At 34.2% G+C, this 23,181-nt stretch overlaps 2 protein-coding genes across 6 annotated transcripts; both read left to right on the forward strand.

Annotated features, from left to right (window-relative positions):
- Window positions 1–2,021: 2,021 nt before the first annotated feature.
- LOC145958251 (uncharacterized) lies at window positions 2,022–23,181 on the forward strand. Of its 5 annotated transcripts, none has more exons than XM_083074997.1 (9): window positions 2,022–2,227; window positions 5,934–6,056; window positions 11,134–11,199; window positions 11,338–11,447; window positions 12,670–12,751; window positions 19,506–20,091; window positions 20,175–20,250; window positions 20,601–21,098; window positions 21,179–23,181. In XM_083074997.1, exons 8-9 carry the CDS (start codon window positions 20,633–20,635, stop codon window positions 23,164–23,166), a joined length of 2,454 nt encoding a protein of 817 aa, XP_082931123.1. In that variant the 5' UTR covers window positions 2,022–2,227; window positions 5,934–6,056; window positions 11,134–11,199; window positions 11,338–11,447; window positions 12,670–12,751; window positions 19,506–20,091; window positions 20,175–20,250; window positions 20,601–20,632; the 3' UTR covers window positions 23,167–23,181. The 5 variants fall into 5 exon arrangements, with proteins under 5 accessions (XP_082931123.1, XP_082931125.1, XP_082931124.1 ...); XM_083074999.1 differs by having other exon boundaries at window positions 19,564–20,091; XM_083074998.1 differs by having other exon boundaries at window positions 11,345–11,447.
- LOC114915214 (uncharacterized) lies at window positions 7,503–8,797 on the forward strand. Its single transcript, XM_083074287.1, has 2 exons — window positions 7,503–8,556; window positions 8,649–8,797. Exons 1-2 carry the CDS (start codon window positions 7,503–7,505, stop codon window positions 8,795–8,797), a joined length of 1,203 nt encoding a protein of 400 aa, XP_082930413.1.

Here is a 23,181-nt window from a genome sequence, read left to right on the forward strand (position 1 = left end):
ATGAGAAGCCCACTAGTCTTCAAGAGGTCCAACTTTTCTTGTACTCTCCTAGCCATAGCTCTAGTGGTTGGTCCCTTGGCCCATGGTCTATCACATGGATGGCAAGGAAAATACCTTTAAGGCGCAATTGGTTGCAAAAGGTTTCAATCAAATTCATGGTATAAATTATGATGAAACCTTCTCCCCCAATTGCGATGCTTAAATCTGTCCAAATTCTACATGTTATGGTGACATTCAATGATAAGATCACATTCCTTAATAGGAAACTTGTTAAGGATGAGTACATGACATAACCCAAATGTTTTTTCGATCTAAAAAATGCTAGAAATGTGTGAAAGTTGGAAAGGCCCATTTGTGGATTAAAGAAAGCTTCCAAAGATTGGAATCTCTATTTTGATGAGACTGCTGGATAATTTGGATTCATCAAGAATGAAGATAAGCCTTGTGTCTCCAAGAATATTAGTGGGAACACAACCATTTTGTCTGATTTTGCATGTGGATGACATACTACTCATTGGAAACAATATTTCAACTCTCCAACATGTGAAGACATGGTTGGCAAACTGTTTTTCAATGAAAGACTTGAGTGAAGCTTCCTATGTGTTAGGAATTAAAATTTATTGAGATAAATCGTTCAAATTGCTAGGCCTTAGTCAAAGTACATATAGTGACAAAGTGATTATTCTAAGAAGGGTTTTTTGCCTGTGTCATGGCATATATTTGTACAAGAGACAGTCTCATATCTAATCGGATGAGAAGGAATGCATAAGTAGGATACAATATGCCTCGACAATTGGATTTATCATGAATGTCGTGATATTTACTAGACTAGATGTTTCGTATACTTTAAGTATGACAAGAAGGTACCAATCTGACCCAAATGAAAGCCATTGGATAATGTCAAGAATATCCTTAAGTGCTTGAGAATGACTAAGGATTGTTTCTTGGTATATGGAAGTGTGGAAGAGCTCATTGTAAAGGGTTTAGGGTTCGCAATAGGAGTTATGTTTTGTTTGAATGGTGGCTTTGTGAGCAAGAACGTTTCATAACAAGCAAAAATTGTTAATTCTACGTACTATAGAAGCTGAGTGTGTGTGTGTATATATATGTGTGTGTGTGTGTGTGTGTGTGTGTATTATTGCATTAGATGTTGCAAGGGATATTGTTCAAATTAGGAAGTTCATTATTGAACTTGGTGTCATTCTTGGCTTTTCATACTCGATTAACCTTAATTGTGATGACAATGGAGAAATCACACAAGCCAAGGAACTTAAATCTAACTGATAAAGCATATTTGATACATCATTTCATGCATTCCATTGGTAAGATTTTACCTTTATGAGTGTCTTAAATCGATCAATTCATTGTGAACTATTTTAGTGAGATTAATAGGTTTTAATTCTAAATTCTCATTAATTTTTGTTTTTTTCCCACTTTAATATGTTGTCTTGTACGTTTAGGGAATATCTTGAGTATCTATACTCAAAATGGGATGTTCTTATTTCATTGGAAAGATAAAACATCACTCTACATCTTTTCTTTTGGGAGTTACAAACAGTTTGGACTTTTAAGAGCCCAAAAATGCACCACCTAAGCCCTAAACTATGCATTACATTGGGAATATTTGACCTTTATGAGTTTCTTAAATTGATGGATTGTTTTAGTGGGCTTTATAGGTTTTAATTTTAAATTCTTGTTAATTATTGTATGTTTTCCACTTTAATATGATGTTTTGTTTAGGGAATATCTTAAGTACCTCTACTCAAAATAGTTTGTTCTTGGTTTCGTTGGAAAGATAAAACATAGCTCTACTTTTCTTTTGGGAGTTGTGGATAGTTTGGACGTATAACAGACCAAAAATGCACCACAAGTTTCTACCCCCTACATTTTGAATTGAGTTTTCTTTAGGAAGCTATTTTAGTAGTAGCTTAGTGTCATTATTGGGTGATTAGCATGTCAAGCTTGTAATTAAATATAAATTAAACCCATGAAATTAGTTTATTAATAGGTGTAAATAGACTTGTCTTACACACTTTTTCCTCTTTTTTTTCTCCAGATTTAGAGTTGTTTCTCTTGCAAGTTTCTCTAAATTCTTTTCTCTCTCTCTCTCTTTCTCTCTGCCTCTCCCACTCCCAAATTTCTTTGCAAACTCTAGACAAATTGTGGTTGCATCTTGATGTAGTGCCTAGATAATCCACTTAATTGATTCGAGGTTTCATGAATTATGGTAAAATTTGAGTTTCAATTTAATTTTTTCATACAAATTTTTCATCTTCTTCTCTTTTTTTAGATCTAATTTTTTATTTGTTATTATAAAATGTATTTTGGATCTAGATTTGAATTAGATTTATTTTTAATCCAATCTAAATGAGGATTATGTAATTGATTAATTGTCTAAATCAGCATGTTCACCGTTCTTGAATTTCTAGAAATTAATATATCGATTGCTAGTTTTATTTTTGTGAAATTCTTAGATTTAGATCTAGATCTACATTCAATTTAGATTTGTTTTGATGTAAAGATGCTTGAATTCAAATTTCATTTTGAAACGTGACAATTTTACTTTAAGGATCGAAACCTTGAAATTGAATTGATGTCTTTTCGATTTGAATTCTTTTAATTCATTCTTTATTTTGTAATTCCATTAAAAATATCCTCATTAACATTACATGATAATTTTGAATTTAATTGATTTGTATCTCTTTGAAAAATGACCTAAGTTGTTCCCTATATTGCAAATCTAAGTAGAATTTAGTTATTTTTTATAGTGACTCAACAACATTAGTACTAAGCAGTGATCTAAGAAACATAATTATATTAAGATGCTTTCATCTAATTTGATGAAGTATCGGTAAAGGAGATGCTAAAATACGCAAAGTGCCAACATTAGAAAATGTGGCTAGCCACTAATCAAGCATCTTGCTTAATAGAGGCATTATGCCTACACTAGGTCAATGGATATATGTTTATGTCTAATTGACCATAGTGCTAGTAGGAGATTATGGAGTTAGCCTTATCGGTCAATCTTTTATTTGTTTCATGGCTTTGATATAGATATTTCATTTATTATGAAGATTATTGTTTATATTTTATTAAGCATAATAATGTCATTAGAATAAGTTGTTTGTTCAAAGAAAAATTAGGTGTAACTAATTGTGAGATTCTCTGAACAAAGAACATTATTCTTGAATCATCCATAGTTATGTATTATTGTTAATTTGACAACAATAATATATTGAGACTATTGTATGAGTTGAATGATGACCACATCTCACTACTCATGGATATGATATATCAAGTTAGGCACATCTGTATAAATTTTAGGAGTGAATATTTATACAAGATGGATTCACTATGAGAAGACATCATAATAAGTTATGCAAGTGACATAAGCACTTCTCATAACAACCATAGTAAAGTAGTCTTTCAAACTTAAGTCACTACGATTCCTACATATATAGGGTTTGATGCTATCAATTGATATCCATAACAAGGTAATTATAAACATATTTTATTGGGCTTGCAATGAATAATGTTAACAGATGTAGGTGATGTTGTAATACCCCTTTAAATTTGACCTCTTAACAATTTCACTCCACGACACTTCACATAGAGTCACTTCACACAACTCCTCTTGGTCAAAACTTTTCACCAGTCAGAACCCTATATAGGTGGCCCTTTTTGAGATGTTCGGTCATCTTTAGGATCAACGACTATCCCCACAAACCAACTTAAAACTTTTTAGTGTGCTTTGTCCTCACCCCCATGATTTTTGGGAAACTTCCAAGAAGGTCACCCATTCCTAAATCACTCTAAGTCAAACAGGTTTAATTGTGGAGTTCTTAAGTGATGATCTATCAAAAAGTAGATGTGTCTTATTGGTATAAGTAGTACAAATTAATTCCTTTAAGTTATCATCAATTGCACAATCGCTCACTCATACAAATCTTTAAATCCCTCTCATTTTGGTGTGTTTAGGTTGTTACAGATGTAGAAGGATTCATCTCTCCTACATAACAAGTGTTATGCTTTGGGTCTCTCAATAAAATGAGACGTGAAATATACATAATCACACGAGAATGGATCATATGAAATATTGGGCCTATTCATGTTGAACGTCTAGTTGGATGTTGAGAAATGTATGATTGGACTTAATGAGAATAACACTTTTATGTCTCATGTTGAATCAAAGGCATATGGACGAAAGGACAAATTACCCTACAGTGATTATTAATAGATAGGCCAACCTAATCTTGCCTATGCATCCATCTAAGAGAAATAGAGAGAATCTCATAGTTTTGTATCGTCTCACAAAATCTTATCATGTCCACCCCTTGACTAGCACCAAAAACTCTCTCTTATATTTCTCGCGTTGACTGAGTAAAGGTACCATGCTTTCAGTACTTAATGATCAAAGGGTTGGCCCCTCATCCAAGAAGAGATTATCCAATGAAAATTCTTAAAGCACACTTGAAAGGTAAAATTTTAAACCCTTATGGTATGTTTGGATGAGGAATTTTAAAAATTCAAGGAATTTGAAATTCTTTGAATTTGAATTACTTTGATTTCAATTTCCATCATTCTTTAAATGTTTTGCTTGAACAAATCAATTCAAATTTCTTAAATTTTAAATTCTTAATTTGGATAGGACAATGTGATTTCCACTATAGGTAACATTGAATTTAAATATATATATATATATATATATATTGAATTTTTAAGATTAAAATTTATACAAATGTAAGATTAAATTTTAAGATTAAACATTTAACAATTTTAAAAAATTGAATATTTAATAATTAAAAAAACTATTAACAATTTTTATGTTGACTTTGAAAGAGAGGAGAGAGAGGAAGGAGAAAAAAGAGAAAGAAGAGATAGGAGAGAAGTCAGGAAAGAAAGGGAAAAATTGAGAGAAAAGAGAAATAGGAGAGAGAAGAGAATGAAGATAGATAAGAAAAGAAAAGACATATAAGTTAAAGAAAAAAATAAAATTAAATAATATGATGATAAAGGGAAAGAGAACAGAGAACGAAAATAGATAAAGAGAGAGGAGAGACTATGAGAGGTGGAAGAAAAAGATAGAAAGATAAAATGTGTGTGTGTGTGTAAAATGAAGAATTTCAAATTCTCACTATTTTTAGAGAATCTGAAATTTTAAAATATTTGAAAATTTTCCATCCAAACAAAGCATTTCACCCCAAGGTAGATAAAATTCTTCAAAAAAATTAATTACTCTATTGAAATTCTTTATCCAAACACATTATTAGTGTGATTCCTAGTAGTATGTGATTTGTGGGGAAAAATAAAAAGGTTTGTTTCACTCATGGAATCTTTTTAAAGAAATGTCTTTTCTTTAAATTTTCCCACGCCAAACCCCCCAACACATGTACCATAAAGAAACATATAATTCTTAAGCCACAAAATAATTCAAAGATTCATGGTATCATGCACCATAAAGAAACATACAAATTTCAAACAACATGATAATTCAAAACTTACGGGTATTCACAAACCCTCCATAAGACATATACAAGTCAGCCTATGGGATCTAAGGCAAACTCCACTACTCACAACCATTACTATATCCATGAGTGAGACAACTCACTCTCTCTTACTTGGATTAGCAAACTCTAAGCAAACACGTTAAATAAGATAACAACAACAAGACCTCCTCAAGGTTCCCCCTTCGAGTTCATACCTTTCTAACAAGGTTCCAAATTGACACAACATAAAACAAGAAAAGCAAATTAAGTTTATATACTTAACAAGTTCCTATTTATGAAAAGAGTTATACTCATTATTTTGCTGAAAATTTATTATATTCCATTTATGAAAATTTAGATGTTACATATATGGAAATTGTGAGGTTGAGGGAATGGGGATGATAAGGTGATGACGAAGGAGAATGATGTAATACAACTATCTTGCAGGTGTAGAGGTCATGGAGAGAATTGTGGATGTTGGAGTCTTAATTGATGATTTTAGGGAGGAGGTTGTGGAAAGTTTTACTTGGCACAAGCATAGCGACAACAAGGTTCTCTTCAATTGCATAGGCAAGCACAACTTTTGTTGCCTTAAACAATGTGTACTAGATTTTATCACTTCTCCATTCGATTATCCTTACCTTCTCTAACATAATTTTACGATGTTATTATTATTATTTTTTATTTCTTACTTCTTTCTCTAATTATCATTGATGTTAAATTTTTTTCATTTACAATTATCTTTGTACCTGTCTGAGGGCATACTCCTAATCTTCTGGTAACTGGAGGGCCAAACGACAGCTCTGGGTGGATGCTTTAGAGGGGAGAGGTACCTGTAAAAGGCACTCCGACGCTCAAGTCAGGACAAGCACGATTCTTGAGAGTAATAAATAAACAGTGCATACCTCGTTTTACGTGACCTATTTATACTACTTGTCATGGGCCCTGAACGTGGTGGGCCTCTTCTGACACTTACCAAATTAGGTAATATGGTGCTAATCGGCTGATTATGCCTTAATCATGTATTTTCCCTTATTAATCATAATCATCGTCTTAATTGTTGTCTGGCTCTATCGGCCTTTGGCCGAGCAGATAGGTAAAGGGTTGGGGCTACCCTTCGTTCTCGGCCTTTGGCCGAGCCAATAGATAAAGGGCTGGGTTGCCCTTTGTTCTCGGACCTTTGCCGAGCTGAGGAGCTGCTGAGGAGTAGAGCCCATTATGTTGTCTTGATGTTTGGTCTTACCGGTCGCTAACCGTGCTGAGGGGTTTGTGGTTAGGATTTCCTCTTGGTTCCGGCCATTCGCCGGGCCGAGACGCTGGTAAGGTTTTCAACCAATAACACTGCCTTAGCTGAGTCATTGATGGTTTTGTAGGTTTGTTATTACGGCTATAGCCGTGTCCGAGATCCATGTCGGTGTCTGATAGGACATCACGTGTCGGTCCACGTGGTCGATAGGACCCTTTCGATACACAAGCTCCTCAGCCTTTAGGAGTGAAACGACGCAAAGGGTAGACGTGGCACTTCAGTTGTGGCGGTTGGGTCAGAATGTGGAGAGTTGCGACCATTGGGTTCGTAACCGTTGGGTATTAATTATGGGGACGTGAAGGGTTGCAATCGTTGGGTTTGTAACTGTTGGGTATTAATGATGGGGACGTGAAGGGCTGCAATCGTTGGGTTTGTAACCGTTGGGTATTAATGATGGGGACGTGAAGGGTTTCCCTTTGTGGATCGTAGGATTAAAATGATCCAACGGTGCTCAAGGGTGCGTCAGTTGAGATCGTCTCAATAAAGACGATTTTCATACACATGGATCCTTTACCAACCTCCTTACATTTGGAGTCCCATAAGAAGAATAAGAACAAGGAGTCCCTAAAGTTGGAGTTCCTGAAGAAGAAGTTGGTCCTTTCAGTGAGGGGGAAGACGATGCAAGACTCCAACAAGACGATGAACAAGACGAACAAGATCGTCTTCTACAACAATGTCAGCACGTAAGCACATTCAATTTCCCAGCACACATGCATAATGTTGATTTACAAACAGATTTCACCGACCCAGAGTATAGACATGAACTTGACCATGTTGACGTCGAGTACTCTCCTAACGTCCTATTTCAAGGCATGACTTTCAACACAAAGGAGGAAGTCCAACATGTGTTAAATGCATATCATATAAAGAAAGGTTTGTATTACAGGGTGGAGAAATCGTCACCAACATTAATTGTTGCAGGCTGTGTTAACATTACATATGATTGGAGGTGCAGAGCGGCTTTTATTACTACAAGCCAAAAATGGGAGCTTCGTAAGGTATTAGGTGAACATTCTTTTTCATCCCCTATTATCACACAAGATCATGTTAACATTGGCTATGTATATATCAACAAAAGTATTCTTGCTTTGGTGGAGAGTGATCCATCTATTTCAATTCCAACAATAATAGCACACATCAAAAGTGCTGAAGGGTACACAATCTCATACCGCAAAGTGTGGATGGCAAAGCAAAAGGCAATTAAAGACTTACATGGCAACTGGGAACAATCTTACCATGATTTACCCAAGTTGCTCAATGCCATGAGTGGATTTCTTAATGAATTTGTTGTTGAGAAGCAAACAAGGCCACTATACAACCAACAAGGTGAGATGGTTCATCATTATGTTCAAATCCATAGAGTATTTTGGACACTTAAACCTTGTATCGATGGGTTCAAATACTGCAAGCCCATTGTTCAAGTTGATGGCACATTCTTGTATGGCAAATACAAAGGAACTCTCCTTGTGGCCGTGGCTCAAGACGGTAACAACAAAATCTTTCCAATTGCCTTTGCAATTATTGAGGGTGAAACAGTAGATGCATGGTTTTTCTTTCTACATTATCTCAAAAGACATGTTTGCCCTCAAGATGGCCTTTGCTTAATTTCAGACAGGAACAAGTCCATCAAAGCAGCCTACGCTAGACAAGGCAATGGTTGGACACCCGACAATTCAGTGCATGTGTTCTGTATTCACCATATTGCCCAAAACTTCATGAGGCATTTCAAGAACACAGAACGAAAAAAATTAATCATCAATATGGGTATGTACTTCTTATCATTAATTACTGATATTTGTTTGACCATATTTCAACAATACTAAATTGTTCATTTTTTTTCTAATCTCATTTCACAGCTTATGGGATGACTGAGCCAAGATTCAATTACTACTACAACACACTAACGAGAGAACCAGAAACCGAAGGTGTAATTGAATGGCTCAACACCATACCAAAAGAACAATGGACTCTTGCATGGGACAGTGCTGACGATGGGGACACATGACTACCAACTTGGCTGAGGCAATTAACTCCATTCTCAAAAAACAAGAAATTTGCCAATTTTCGCAACTATCATGTCGACTTACAAGAGATGTAATACCTTATTCATCCAAAGGGGGAAGGAAGTTGATGCTAAACTTAGGGCTGGCCAAATTTATACTGAAATAATCAATAGGGCCATGAGAGATACAGAATCAAAGGCTAACAGTCATCATGTCCTCGAATTTGATCGTCACAGTACACGTTTTCTAGTGCAGGAGACCATTAACCTAAGGGAAACACGACCTACTGGAACTTTCATGGTTAGACTACATGACAAGTGGTGTGACTGTGGGAAATTCCAGAAGCTACACATGCCATGCTCCCATGTTGTTGCTGCATGTAAGCATGTTCACCACGATTACAAATCTTACATAGATCAGGTATACACATTACAATAAGTTTCAAATGTGTATAACGAATTATTTGGTGAACTACCCAATGAATCTTATTGGGCGGATTGTGAAGAACTGCAAATCATACCAAATCCGAAAAAGAATAGAAATAAAAAAGGACGTCCAAAGTCATCAAGAATACGCACTGAAATGGATATGGTTGAACTAGGAAAACCACAAAAATGTTCTCTCTGCAGGAATGTAGGTCACTCAAAGAAGAAATGTCTTTACCGTCAAGGGAGTTCAAGTCATCAAGCTTAAAATGTGATGAAACATTCCAAATGTTGTACTTTGTTTTCTATTATTTTATATAAAAATAGTCATTTTTAAAAAAAATTGTAATATTTATTTCATTATTTAATCTTATTCTAAAAACTTAACTAAATAAATTTTTTTTAAATAATATAATTTTTTTTAAATCTAAAAATTAAAAATTGAAAAACAAAAAAAGAAATATAAAAATCTGGAAAAAAAAAACAAAAAACAAAAAAAAAGGCCCTATAGAGAAATCGGTTACTGGGTAACCGATTTCTCAAAGGGCTTTTGAAAAAAAATTTAAAAAGCCCTTTGAGAAATCGGTTACCCAGTAACCGATTTCTTACTTGGGCCCCAAAAGTGGGTTATTTAGGTAAATAATTTGGGGCCCAAATTATTTAAATAAATAAAAAAATAATATATTAAAAAAAAGTTAGGAAATAACTCTTCCAATGATAAAATATGTGATCCCAACTCCTATCATATCTTTAGGATTTTTTGAATAAACTTTATCAAAAATATTTTTAGAAAAAATATGAAAAAGTTAGATAAACTTCTATAAACAAAAATAAAATTAACCTGTGGATAAATTAATTTGTTGAAATTATTTAATATTAATTTTTAAAACATATTCTTTAATTTGAATATAAGCTAATTTTAATTTATAAAAAAAATTAAATATTTTAAAGAAATTTATCCGAGCAACATTGTGAATACTTGCTTTGATAAACATGTTGAGTTGGAAGATGTTGAGTAGATGTTTTATTGAATTTCCCTGCGAATTTCATGGTTTTGATTATATGTTCTGATACATATAATAAAATTTATGTAATTGATTAAAAATAAAAATTAAAACAAATAGTGAAATAAGTGTTTTGGATGCTAGTGTTAGAGAAAATAGTAAAAAAAAGAATTGTATGCGGAGGTAGGAGAGTGACGCATGTGTTTTGGTGAAAGTAGAGATTGGCCTCAACTTCACCCAACACAAGAAATTTGATGCAAAGAGATTCAGTGAGTGAGTGACTATATTTGCGTGTCGAATGAAAACTGTGTGGTGTCACAATGTTCTTTTCTGAAAGGGTGAACAAATATACATCACTCACTCACTCACTCATCAAGACTTTAATCTCACGACAACATGCTCATTGCTCACCCTTCTTTTACTGCCTATCTTTAAAATGTCATATATATATATATATATATATATATATATATATATATATATATATATATATATATATATATATATGAGTTGAGTTATAATAACATTGATATAACTTTTACTAAGTATTACACTGCTTAATAACTTTATATTAAATGTGAATTTTGTAAATTCAACCGTTAAATTGAAAGTTTATATCTCTTAAATCATATATGCAAAATTTTATATTAATCTAAGATGATTTGATATTCATTTTTATAAAACAAAATTAATGTAATATATTTATTTTAAAATATACTAAAATATGAACACTTTGATTACTTTCAAGTTGTTGTTTAATTTTAACAAAATTTGATATATACGTATAAAGTGCTCCCCCATCACTTTTTGAAGAGTAAAACATGCTCCGTTTTATGATCTATTAGGCTATAAGTTGTACTTAAAACATTTTTCTTATATATATATATATAAAAGATGGTTTCTTTACAGAGCTGTTCTCATCTTACTCTCCAAAAATATAAGTACTGGTGGCGTACTGCATTAGAGATTTCTCAGGTAAATGCTGTGAAGTTGAAATATTTTACATGCTAATCACCAAAAATTGCTTTTTTTTTATGTATTTATCATTTTAATTTATACAAAGAAGTCAACATCTACTCTACTGATTCAATGTTGTTCTTCCTTTATGCTAAGAGGTCAGAGATTAAATGACTGAGTGGAAGTTGTTACACTAAAACCATGTCTTCTAAGAATGGTTGAATGGAAGGTGCAGCCTGCATACTTGTCACTCAGTATCAACTAAGGTGCAGCCTGCATACTTGTCATTCTGTATCAACTATCATGATTATTGTGATACAAACAAAGTCTTACATCATTAAAATAAGTAAATGAATGAATTTATAAATAAACACAAAATTTTTAATAGTATGAAACCTTTTGGATGATGAACAAAAATAAACTTGACGAATGCATATCTCACTTATCAGATTCCATTATGGAAGACACAATAGAATCTATCGAATTCTCCATAATATATATGAACCATACATAATATCATGAAAAACGATACATATTTTTGACTACTATTTAGTAACGATAATAGGTAAAGTATTTAAAAATATGAAATTTACATATTTGTACTCTATTGAGGTAAGGAACCATGATATTTAGATAGTTGAAAAAATACTATCATGTTGAAAGGTTCTATACATTTACCCTTTTTCAAGACATTTTTTTTAGACAAAGACTCTGTTTTTTTTCCCTTTTTTTAATGGTAAATATTTATCAGAAAATAGAGTATGAATCAACTCCATATTTAGATGGAAATTGAGATAGATGTAAGTTTCTCGTTTTTGAATCAAGTAGATTGATATATGAAAGAGGTTGAGAATAATTTCTTTCAAAATGATATATTTTTCTCAAACATGTGATTGCATTTTCTAACTGAAATGAAAATTTAGGTTCGAAGTAGAAAATAATATCAAATCACGTGTGTGTGAGAACTCCGCATAACATATTGACCCTGTACTGTCCATGTATGATTTGCTCGAGGCAAATTTTTATGTTGTTTTGTGTGTTGCTTTGATTCAGAAAGTGCCTTCGGTATTCAGCATACTTTCTTATATTGTAGTCCATCTTTTGGGGCAAACTCACATGTTTGAACTTTGGAGTGAGGGACTTCAGGAAGCATATTTTTTAGAAGCTTCCTTGATTAAATGAAAAATGTTTTAAAAAGAAGAGCCATGGCAACTCATTATTTGCTCTGATAAGCCATTATTACTGTGTCTCTTGTTATTTGTCACCTTCACAAACACTTCTTTCTGTTGTAAAAAAATGTCTCATGTATATCCAAAATAGAAAAACTCAAATATATATTTTTCATATAAAGAAAAAGAGAATCTCAAAATTTATTGAGCCTCATATTCAGTCCTAATTTAGTGAGATATGAAAAATTGTCTGTTATCCTTATCATCAGTTTTTCTTTTGTTATGTAGCCTGAAAATCTTTTACATTATTCACTGGCAGATATAAAGATTTTGGATTTTGGTTTGAGCGTGTTGCCTGAACTGGAGCTTGTTGCGGAATAGCTTTGGCTTTGTGGCCTTAGGTGCGTACTTTTTCTAATTTTCTTAGTAGTTAATAGTACAAACCTACACACACAAAACAGTTTTCAGCAATAATACAGTTTCTGTGATTGTTTGGAACACTTCAACAGAAATTTTTGTTTCATCCTATATCTATGAATAATGTTTTCTGATTATTACATCTCTTAATTTTCTTGTTTCTCTACCAATGTTTTTAAAGTAAGTCAGTTTCTACTTGTGACAAGGATAAGAGAGATGACATGAATACAGCTACATAATAGATTAGCCCTCTGATTTGTATACTACAAATTTGAATGATCAGTTTCTATATAGTCATAGAGGTGTTTCTTTACCTTCTTTTTGTTGCCAATTTTTCAGAAATAAATTCTATATTGCGTTATATTCATAGTATTGTCACTGTTTAGTGTGTTCCTATCCGTTTAATTTTTCAGTGCCAAATTTAAGTTCCAATGGTATCCAGGGTCTGAAAAAGCCATACCTCTGTGATTTACCCTTTTCTTCGTAACAGTTCTAACTTCTAGTAGGCATCATTAAGCAACAAAAGATTTAGATTTCTTTTATTTTTCAGTTTAAAACAATATTGTTCATGCTAGAGTGTGTTTAATTGATCAGAGATTTTGGTGGTTTTGGCTTTGATGCACCTGGAGATGATGTTACCAGATAGAGCATATGCTTTCTTCTCATAAACATACATGGCTTTAATTTAGAAGCCACTCAATATGAGAATTGAGAGACCATAACATGATAGTTTGTATCATAGCTAGAAATAAATTTATATACTGCTTAATAAATTTATAACCACAACAACATCAAAATATATGAGCATGTTTTCCTTTTCACTTCCTCCACTTAAGAAAGCACATAAGAATATATATAGAGAAATCCATCCACCTTTAAAATTCTATCTACCTTCCTAAGCCTGGCAAAATCAAATTATTTAGCTACTGGCTACCAAAACATGACAATTGCTGATCATATAGAAGATAGTGATATAATTAAAACCCACAGACCTGAAAACTTCAAAGTGCAGAAGGATGTAATCTCATTACTTTCAACTTCAAAATACTCAAACTAAACATTTAGTAAAAGAAAACATAATGTTCATATCATCCAACCAAATATTCAAGTTAAAACAACAAAACCTTCGAATCAAAACTGCAAAATTTAGTCATTCAACACTAGGAAATAGATTTTGTTTTTTAAGTTGGCAAACAGCACAACGTACTGTTATATTTTCTGCTAAATGTCTTCACATGACAGTTTCATTTCACATCCAACCTATTAACAGAATTGAGATGTCCTTGGATAGAAATTATGATAATCATGAGACACAAAATTGTTGCAAAGAGAATTCCATTAATTATGGCTCAACTGAAGGAGAGATATTGGAGAATTAAAGGAGTTGTGCTGTCACAAATCAATTCAGCAAAGTAGCCTTTTTTTATCTCAACTAAATATGGAAACAAACCTATATTTAGGGATTTGTCAATCTGTATTTATTTATATCCGTTGCACTCTCTCTACATATATTTCCTTTACCTCCATTGTAATGTAGTGTTCACGTTTTCAATACAAAAACATTATTCATCTCTTTCTATATTTTCTTCTTGGTATCACAGAGCCAGTCTGAACACTACCACATAACCTCTACAATCATGACTTCCTTATCCTTCAAATTACCCACTGTGGCGTGAACAAGCCTTATCCCTTGCAGAAAGCCAAGACCTGGTTGGCCATCTTACAAATGAAAATCCAGCCCCCACTCAATACACCACCAACACCACAAACTCAGAACAATTTGTTCCAAAATTAATCGATGAATTTGTCACTTGGCAAAAATCTGATTGTCTTCTTCGAGGTTGGATAATTGGCACCCTCTCTGAACAAGCACTTGGGCTGGTTGTTGGCATCGATACTGCACAGGCCGCTTGGTCTGCACTCAAAGATGCATATGCAGAAGATTCACAAGAACATGAATTCACAATTCGTCATACCTCCGCAAGGAAGAGGACCAAACTATTAGTGAACATGCATTTTCAAAGGTTTATGCGACAACCTTGCTGCAATTGGGAAACCTGTCCCAGACAAAGAAAAGGTATTCTATCTCCCACAAGCCTTGGCCCTGAATATGAAACCTTCACACCAACCATGCAAAAACCCCCAAGGCCATCATACTTTGAGTTGATCTCTCAACTCCAAAGCCTTGATCAAAGACGCAATTGGTTCTCCAGTCGTGCCAAGATGCAAACTTGTTTTCATCCTCAAGTGGCCTTCTATGGCCAACAACAAAAATCACACCAATTTTTTCCTCGAAACCGTGGGAACTCTCAAACTTTCACATCTACAGGGCGAGGGTTCCAAGCTCAACAACCAAGTAACCAAAATAAAAATCCACACACCATGACCACCCGCCAGAGACGTCCCCCACCACCAGGAGAGCATCGTATAACCCCTATGGAATGAGATCTTTATCGGAATGAAAAATGTCAATATTGTGGCGTAGTAGGCCATATAACAAAGATATGTTGGTGGGTGCCAAAGAAACCAACTGAATTTGATGATATCCCTCAAGCATTTGCAGCATTCACCTTGGACAATACAATTGCTAAAACTAAATGGATCTCGGATACAGGAGCCTCCAATCACATGACAGGTACAAGTAGTATGTTGAGTAACATTCGACAATGTTCAAGTATAGATTCTGTGCTTATAGGTGATGGTTCTCCTCTACCAATTCATGGCATTGGGGACTCTGTCATTAAGCAAAAGAATATCACACTACCCCTCAATAATGTCTTACTTGTCCCTAATTTAACAAAAAATTTGCTCTCTGTGAGCCAACTAACCAAAAAATTTCTTGTTAATTGTGAGTTTTCTAATGTTGATTTTTGTGTAAAGGAATGAGAAACAGGGGAAAAGATGATCACAGGGAGACACAAGGGTGACTTATATGTTCTTTCTTCTATGCCTGAATTGTATTTCTCACACCGGTTCAAATCTGGGTCAACAGACATTTGGCATCAGCGTTTAGGACATCCTCAAACCTTAGCTTTACAATTACTAAAGAATAAAGGATTAATTGATGTAGTTGGAACCTTGAGGTCTAAACATCTATGTGATAGTTGTCAATTGGGAAAACTTAGTAAATTGCCTTTTTCTTCTTCTAAGCATTCTAGCTCTGTTATATTTGAAAAAATACATTGTGACTTATGGGGACCTGCCCCCGTTTTATATATTTCTAAATTCAAATATTATGCGTGTTTAGTTGATGACTTCTCCAAGTATACATAGATTATTCCTTTACAACACAAATATGATTTTGTTAATGCTTACTTATCCTTTGAGCAATATGTTAAAAATCAATTTAACAAAGAAATCAAGGTTTTTCATTCTGATGGAGGCAGTGAATTCATCAACTCCAAACTTTTAACTCATTTTCGTTTAACAGGTACTATTCATCAAGTGTCATGCCCATATACACCAGAACAAACAATTATGGTCGAAAGACGACATAGAATAATACGGGAACTAGGTATGACTATGTTGTTCCATAGTGGTGCCCCCTTATTTCTATGGGTCGAAGCTTTTACTACAGCCGTGCATCTTATTAATAGACTCCCCTCCTCTTCTCTTGATTTTGAAACTCCTTACTTTGTCTTACATGGAACTCACCCAAACTATTCTTCACTACGAGTCTTTGGCTCTAAATGCTTTCCTTACACTTGGGACACACGACGTCACAAATTTGATCTAAAAATTATTCTATGTGTTTTTGTTGGATATAGTGATACACACAAAGGTTATAAATGCTTTCATCCTTCTAGTAAGAAACTTTTTTATTTCACGACATGTTGTCTTTGATGAGTTAATTTTTCCATATAAGACCAATCACCATAATACAATTCCCTGTTCTACACTACATGTAATTAGTATATTTGACTCTTGGCTATCCCATACTAATGTCGATTCTTGTGCAGATTTGACAGCAACACCTCTCACTTCACCACCATGCTCAAGTCCGTTACCAACAACTTTAGTGCCCTCCTTGTTGGTCCCTCCTTCACTCCTCGACCAACCAGAACAGTCCTCTCAAATTGAAGTTGAGCAACCTAAACACTCCTCACATCATTTACAGAATGAAGATGAGCCTGAGCTTGAGCTTGTGACTCCTGCATCTACTCAACAAATTGAGCCTATTTCTTCTATCCTGACTCAATTACCACATGATGTACCTGCACATTCAATGGTTACGCGCTCACAACACGGAATTGTAAAGCCTAATCCAAAGTACTTTGATTACCATGCCTTGTGTGGACATCCCACGTAAACCGCATAATATTCGTTCAGCATTGGCTCATCCCGGATGGAAAGCTGCCATGGGCGAAGAACTTGAAGCCCTTCATAAGAATCAAACTTGGAAACTTGTTCCTCGCACCCCTAACTTGCATATTATTGGCTCTAAATGGGTCTTCAAATCAAAACTCAAACCTGATGGTTCCTTAGATCGTCTCAAAGCCCGCCTTGTTACAAAGGGATACCACCAAGTTGATGGAGTGGACTATACTGAAACCTTCTCTCTCATAATCAAGCCAGGCACCATCCGCTTAATCATCACTATAGCCCTTGTTAAGAAATGGCCTATTCGAAAACTTGACGTTAAAAATGTCTTTCTGCATTGTGTACTTTCTGAAAACATATACATGGAACAACCTCCTGGCATGGCTGATCCTCAATTCCCTAACTATGTTTGCAAACTCCAAAAGGCTCTTTATGGCCTGAAACAAGCTCCTCGAGCTTGGTTTGACCGCTTTAGTTCTTTTCTTATTCATTATGGTTTTTTTCGTAGCTTGGCTGACCCATCTTTGTTTATTTTGCATTCTGGTGTAGTTTCCTTAGTTCTACTCCTTTATGTAGATGATATACTTCTTACAGGATCCAATACCTCTCTGGTTTATGACTTCATTCAACTCTTGCATTCTGAATTTTCCATGAAGGACTTGGGTCCTCTTCACCATTTTCTCAGCATTGAGATACTCACGACAAAGGATGGCCTCCATCTCTCCCAAACACACTATGCTACTACTATTCTTGAACGAGCAAACATGGTTGATTGTAAACCGATGAGCACACCACTTGAAGCCAAGACCAAGATCGAGTCAAATAACACTCCCCTTGATGATCCAAGTTAATTTTGTGGGCTTGTTGGAGCCTTACAATATCTCACTCTTACTCGCCCTGACCTTTCATATAGTGTTAACTATGTGTCCCAATTCATGCATTCTCCTACAATTATGCATTTAAAAATGGTTCGACGTATCTTAAGATATGTGAAAGGAACTATCGATGTGGGTCTTCACTTCACTTCTAATACTACACGTGATCTTTTTGCCTTCTCTAATGCAGATTGGGCAGATTGTCCTATAACTCGGTGTTCTACCACTACTTATTGCACATTCCTTGGAGGAAACTCCATCTCATGGTGTGCAAAGAAACAACACACAGTCTCCCGCTCTAGCACAGAAGTCGAATACAGGGCCATGGCAAATACTACAGTTGAACTCACATGGTTGACATTTATCCTAAAAGACCTCCACATTTCCCTTGCCTCCCCTCCAATACTTTATTGTGACAATATTAGTGCTCTTCACATGACCATCAATCCAGTTTTCCATGCTCGTAGTAAGCACATTGAATTGGATTATCATTTTGTTCGAGAACGAGTTTCTCTTAGCCTCCTTGTCACTCACTACATTCCCACCAATGATCAAGTTGTTGACCTCTTCACCAAACCGATGTCAAAGGCTACTCTCATGCATTTCCAGACCAAACTCTACCTTCAACCTCGGCCTCGTTTGAGGGAGGGTATTAACAGAATCGAGATGTCCTTGGACAGCAATTATGATAATCATGAGACACAAAATTGTTGCAAAGAGAATTCCATTAATTATGGCTCAACTGAAGGAGAGATATTGGAGAATTAAAGGAGTTGTGTTGTCACAAATCAATTCAGCAAAGTAGCCTTTTTATCCCAACAAAATATGGAAACAAACCTATGTTTAGGGATTTGTCAATCTGCATTTATTTATATTCATTGCACTCTCTGCTACATATATTTCTTTTACCTCCATTGTAATATAGTGTTCACGTTTTCAATAATAAAAAAAACATTATTCATCTCTTTCTATATTTTCTTCTCAACCATCCTCTGCAATTCTTTGTGAAAATTATTTTATGATACGTGACAAAAGGAATTCCCGCAATGATCCTATTTTGGTTCAATCCCAAGTCCCAACTTTGTGAATAGAAATTTGTCATTTATGATTTTTTTAGAAAATGGATTAGGAGTCTAACCAAAACTTATAAATCTGATTTTTAAGATAAAGATTACTCTCCACTTATATTATTATTTTAACCATCTCACTAATTTATGTGGGATCTCTAAAATACCTCTCGCGTCGAGAATTAGACATCTCTAACATAAATTAGACATGTAAATGATCCGATGATAACAGACCTATAGTGAATGGCGTGATAAGTCAAACAAGAATCAATAATCATTATGATAGACTCTGATACCATATTAAAAAGGTGTATTATAGTTTAATTGAATCTTATAAACTAATTTTTAAGGTGAAGATTATTCTCACTTATATATATTATTATGACTATCTCACTAGTTGACATGGAATCCTAGTAATTATAACAAGTGCAACTTCTGATTGTAACTCTCTTGATCCGTCTTGAAACAATTCGAAGAGACTCATGTTGGCCATCCAACCCAACACATGTTGTTGCTACACTTGGTACAATACAGGGTGAGAAAGCAAGTCAATTTCAAGAAGCACACCGTTCAGCACCACAAGAGGGTCAACAAACATATCTTATTGGAATGTACCATCCACCACCCTATCATGAGGCTCTTCAAGGTCTTGCTCCACCAACCCACCATCCACCACCACTACAAAAGAGTAAGTAGATATCTTCTTGGACAGGGGCGGAACTATGAAGGGACAGGGGGGAGCCGTGGCTCCCCCAAAACTTTTATATATTTATTTATTTTTTATATATATTTATATATTTTAATATTATATTTATATATTATTATATTATTAATTATAATAAAAATAAAAAACTTTCTAACTTCTCAAATACGTTTCACGTCACCTCCATTTCATTCAAACAGGTTCTATGTAGCTGCTTCTCATTCACGCTCCTGGCCTGGGTACCCCGTTCCAAGTGCTCGAGTTTTGGCAGCATAAAAACACTACTTGCAGTACAAGTAGTGTAGTGCATCCAGTTAGAATCAGAACTACAAGCCCAACAAGATTTCCAATTGAAGAAGGTAAGTCATATATACCACTATCACTCATATCAAGTTCCCGAATGTTTTTCATCTTTCCTAAAGTTTCTGGAAAACTCGAACAGGTTCTGCTCGCCCTTCCGATACGCTTCCGAAGAAAATCTTGTGGAGCTTCCCCTGATTCTCTCCTTTGCAGTTTTGGTAAATATGAATGAAGAATGATGAACAAATGCTTGATTCATAGTTTTAAAAATTGTATTGATTATCAAATCGATTAAAATATTAATTTCATTCCTTGTTAAGTAAACTAGTAATTTTTCCTACTTATATGAATTACTTGTTGAAAATGTTGAAAACTTTGGTTGAAGTAAACTAGTAGTTTGTTCATGTGCTTATTAAGAATTTTAGAAAATTGAATTTGCTCAAAGTTTTGCATAGCTAGCTTGAGGAATATATAGTTTTGTATTTAATTATAGTAGTATATTGGTATGAGTTTTTGTATGTTTTGCATTGTGATAATTGTGAAAATATTTTTTTCCTTTTTTATATAGGTGAAAGGTGATAAATATATATTAGAAAAATTATGATAAAGAGTAAAAGAATTGATTCTTTTTTCAAGAGGAAGACTTGTGATAAAGATGAAAAAAATGCAACTTCTACGTCAAGTGAACTTGAGAAGTTTCCCAAGAATCCAAGAATTGAAGAAAATGATAAACAACTCTCAAAGGTTCCTAGAGTTACATATAATGAATTTGAAAATTCTTTGGAACGTGATCCGGGGAAACGCCCTCAAATTTGGCAATACCCATCAAATCAAACGGATGAGGTACGGAGGGCTTATCTAAAATGGGGCCCATATCAAATGCATTTAGAAAATTATCCTTTGTCTGGTAAAGAAGATCATCCAAGGAGATTTCAATACACTTGGTTTAGCATATTTCCTTCATGGTTAGAGTATTCGCCTTCAAAAGATGCTGCATATTGCTTGCCTTGCTATCTTTTTAGTAAACCAAGCGGACGCCTTGGTTCAGATGTTTTCATTGCTACAGGTGATTGAATTTGAATTCTAATTGATAATGAGTTGATTATCATCAACAAGATTTAACTTTGTGGATTATTTTTTCTACAGGTTTTAAAAATTGGAGGAAAGTTAATAATGGAAAGAAGTGTGCATTTCTTAAACACATTGGGAAGGATCCTTGCTCACCACACAATAATGCAGTGAGAGCTTGTCAAGACTTGTTGAATCAAAATTGTCATATTAGGAATGTTTTTCATGTGCAAAGCTTAGATCAGATTATGAAGAATCGTTTGCGTCTCAAGACTTCAATTGATACGGTTCGTTATTTATCACTTCAAGCTTGTGCTTTTAGAGGTCATGATGAAACTAGTGAATCAAGGAACCAAGGTAATTTTCTTGAGATGATAAAACTAATTGCATCATACAATGATGAGGTTGCAAAAGTTGTGTTGGAAAATGCTCCATATAATTCCAAATATACTTCCCATAAAATTCAAAAAGAGATATTGAATATTCTTTCTACTAAAGTGAAAAATCATATTCGTGAGGAAGTTGGAGATTCTAAGTTTTGTATAATTGTTGATGAAGCTCGCGATGAATCAAAAAAGGAACAAATGGCTCTTATTTTGAGATTTGTTGATAAAAATGGTTTTATACAAGAGCGGTTTTTTGATATTGTGCATGTTAAAGACACTATGGCATTAACTCTGAAGAATGAATTATGTGTTGTACTTTCTCGACATAATCTTAATGTTTCTAATATTCGTGGTCAAGGGTATGATGGTGCTAGTAATATGAGAGGAGAATGGAATGGATTACAGGCATTATTCTTAAATGATTGTCCTTATGCATATTATGTTCATTGTTTTGCTCATCGGTTACAACTTGCCTTGGTTGCTGCATCAAGAGAAGTTATTCCAATTCATCAATTCTTTTCAAAATTGACTTTTATTGTGAATATTGTTTGCTCTTCTAGTAAGCGGCATGATGAGTTACAAGCTGCCAAGTTAAATGAAATTGCATATTTGCTAGAGATTGATGAGCTTGAAAATGGTAAAGGGGCAAATCAAATTTGTACTTTGAAACGAGCTGGGGATACTCGTTGGAGCTCCCATTTCTCTTCTATTTGTAGCTTGATAAATATGTATGATGCAACTTGTTCTGTTTTAGAAAAAATTATTGTTGATGGATCTACTTATTCTCAACGTGGGGATGCCGATAATGCTTACAAAAGCTTGACCTCATTTGAGTTTATATTGATCTTGCATTTGATGAGAGAAATTATGGGGATAACAGATGTTCTTTGTCAAGCTTTACAACAAAAATCTCAGGATGTAGTTAATGCTATGCATTTAGTTCGTTCTACAAAAACACTTATCCAAAACTTGAGAGAAGAAGGTTGGGATAAGTTATTAAAAAATGTGACATCTTTTTGTGAAAAACATGATATTGAGGTTCCTCAACTTAGTGCTTCTTATGTAGCAAGGCAAGGGCGCTCTCGTCACCAAAAAGATCATATTACAGTGGAGCATTATTTGAGAGTTGAAATATTTTTTGTTACAATTGATAAGCAATTACAGGAGTTGAATTGTAGATTTAATGACCAGGCAATGGAGTTATTAACTCTAAGCATGACATTGGTTCCTAAGGATGCTTATAAAGCTTTCAATATTGAAGACATTTGCACTCTTGTAGACAAATATTATCCCATGGATTTCAGTGAGCAAGAGAAAATTAATTTGCATTTCCAACTTCAACATTTCATTGTTGATGCTCGTCAAGATTCAAATTTGAAGAATTTATCAACAATGCAAGAGTTGTGTACATGTTTGGCAACAACAAAAAAGTCAGAAGTTTACTACTTGATTGATAGATTACTTCGTCTTATCATGACTCTTCCAGTTTCTACAGCTACAACTGAAAGATCTTTTTCTGCAATGAAAATAATCAAGACTAGGTTGAGAAATAAGATGGAAGCTGACTTTTTAGCAGATAGTATGATCGTTTATATTGAAAGGGATATTGCAACAAGTTTTAGTTCTGACTCAATTATTGAACATTTTAAGTCATTGAAAGAGCGAAAAGCAGCACTTTAACTAAAGGTAACTTCT

The sequence above is a fragment of the Cajanus cajan genome, chromosome 5 (genome assembly GCF_000230855.2).
Source record: "Cajanus cajan strain Asha chromosome 5, NIPB_CcT2T_4, whole genome shotgun sequence".
Classification (NCBI taxonomy): Eukaryota; Viridiplantae; Streptophyta; class Magnoliopsida; order Fabales; family Fabaceae; genus Cajanus; species Cajanus cajan.

Coding starts and splice junctions, on each gene's coding strand:
- LOC145958251 (XM_083074997.1), top strand. CDS start 20,633: ATGATAAAGAGTAAAAGAATTGATTCTTTTTTCAAGAGGAAGACTTGT. Junction 21,099..21,178: donor AGATGTTTTCATTGCTACAG/GTGATTGAATTT, acceptor TTTTTTCTACAG/GTTTTAAAAATTGGAGGAAA.
- LOC114915214 (XM_083074287.1), top strand. CDS start 7,503: ATGCATAATGTTGATTTACAAACAGATTTCACCGACCCAGAGTATAGA. Junction 8,557..8,648: donor AAAATTAATCATCAATATGG/GTATGTACTTCT, acceptor CTCATTTCACAG/CTTATGGGATGACTGAGCCA.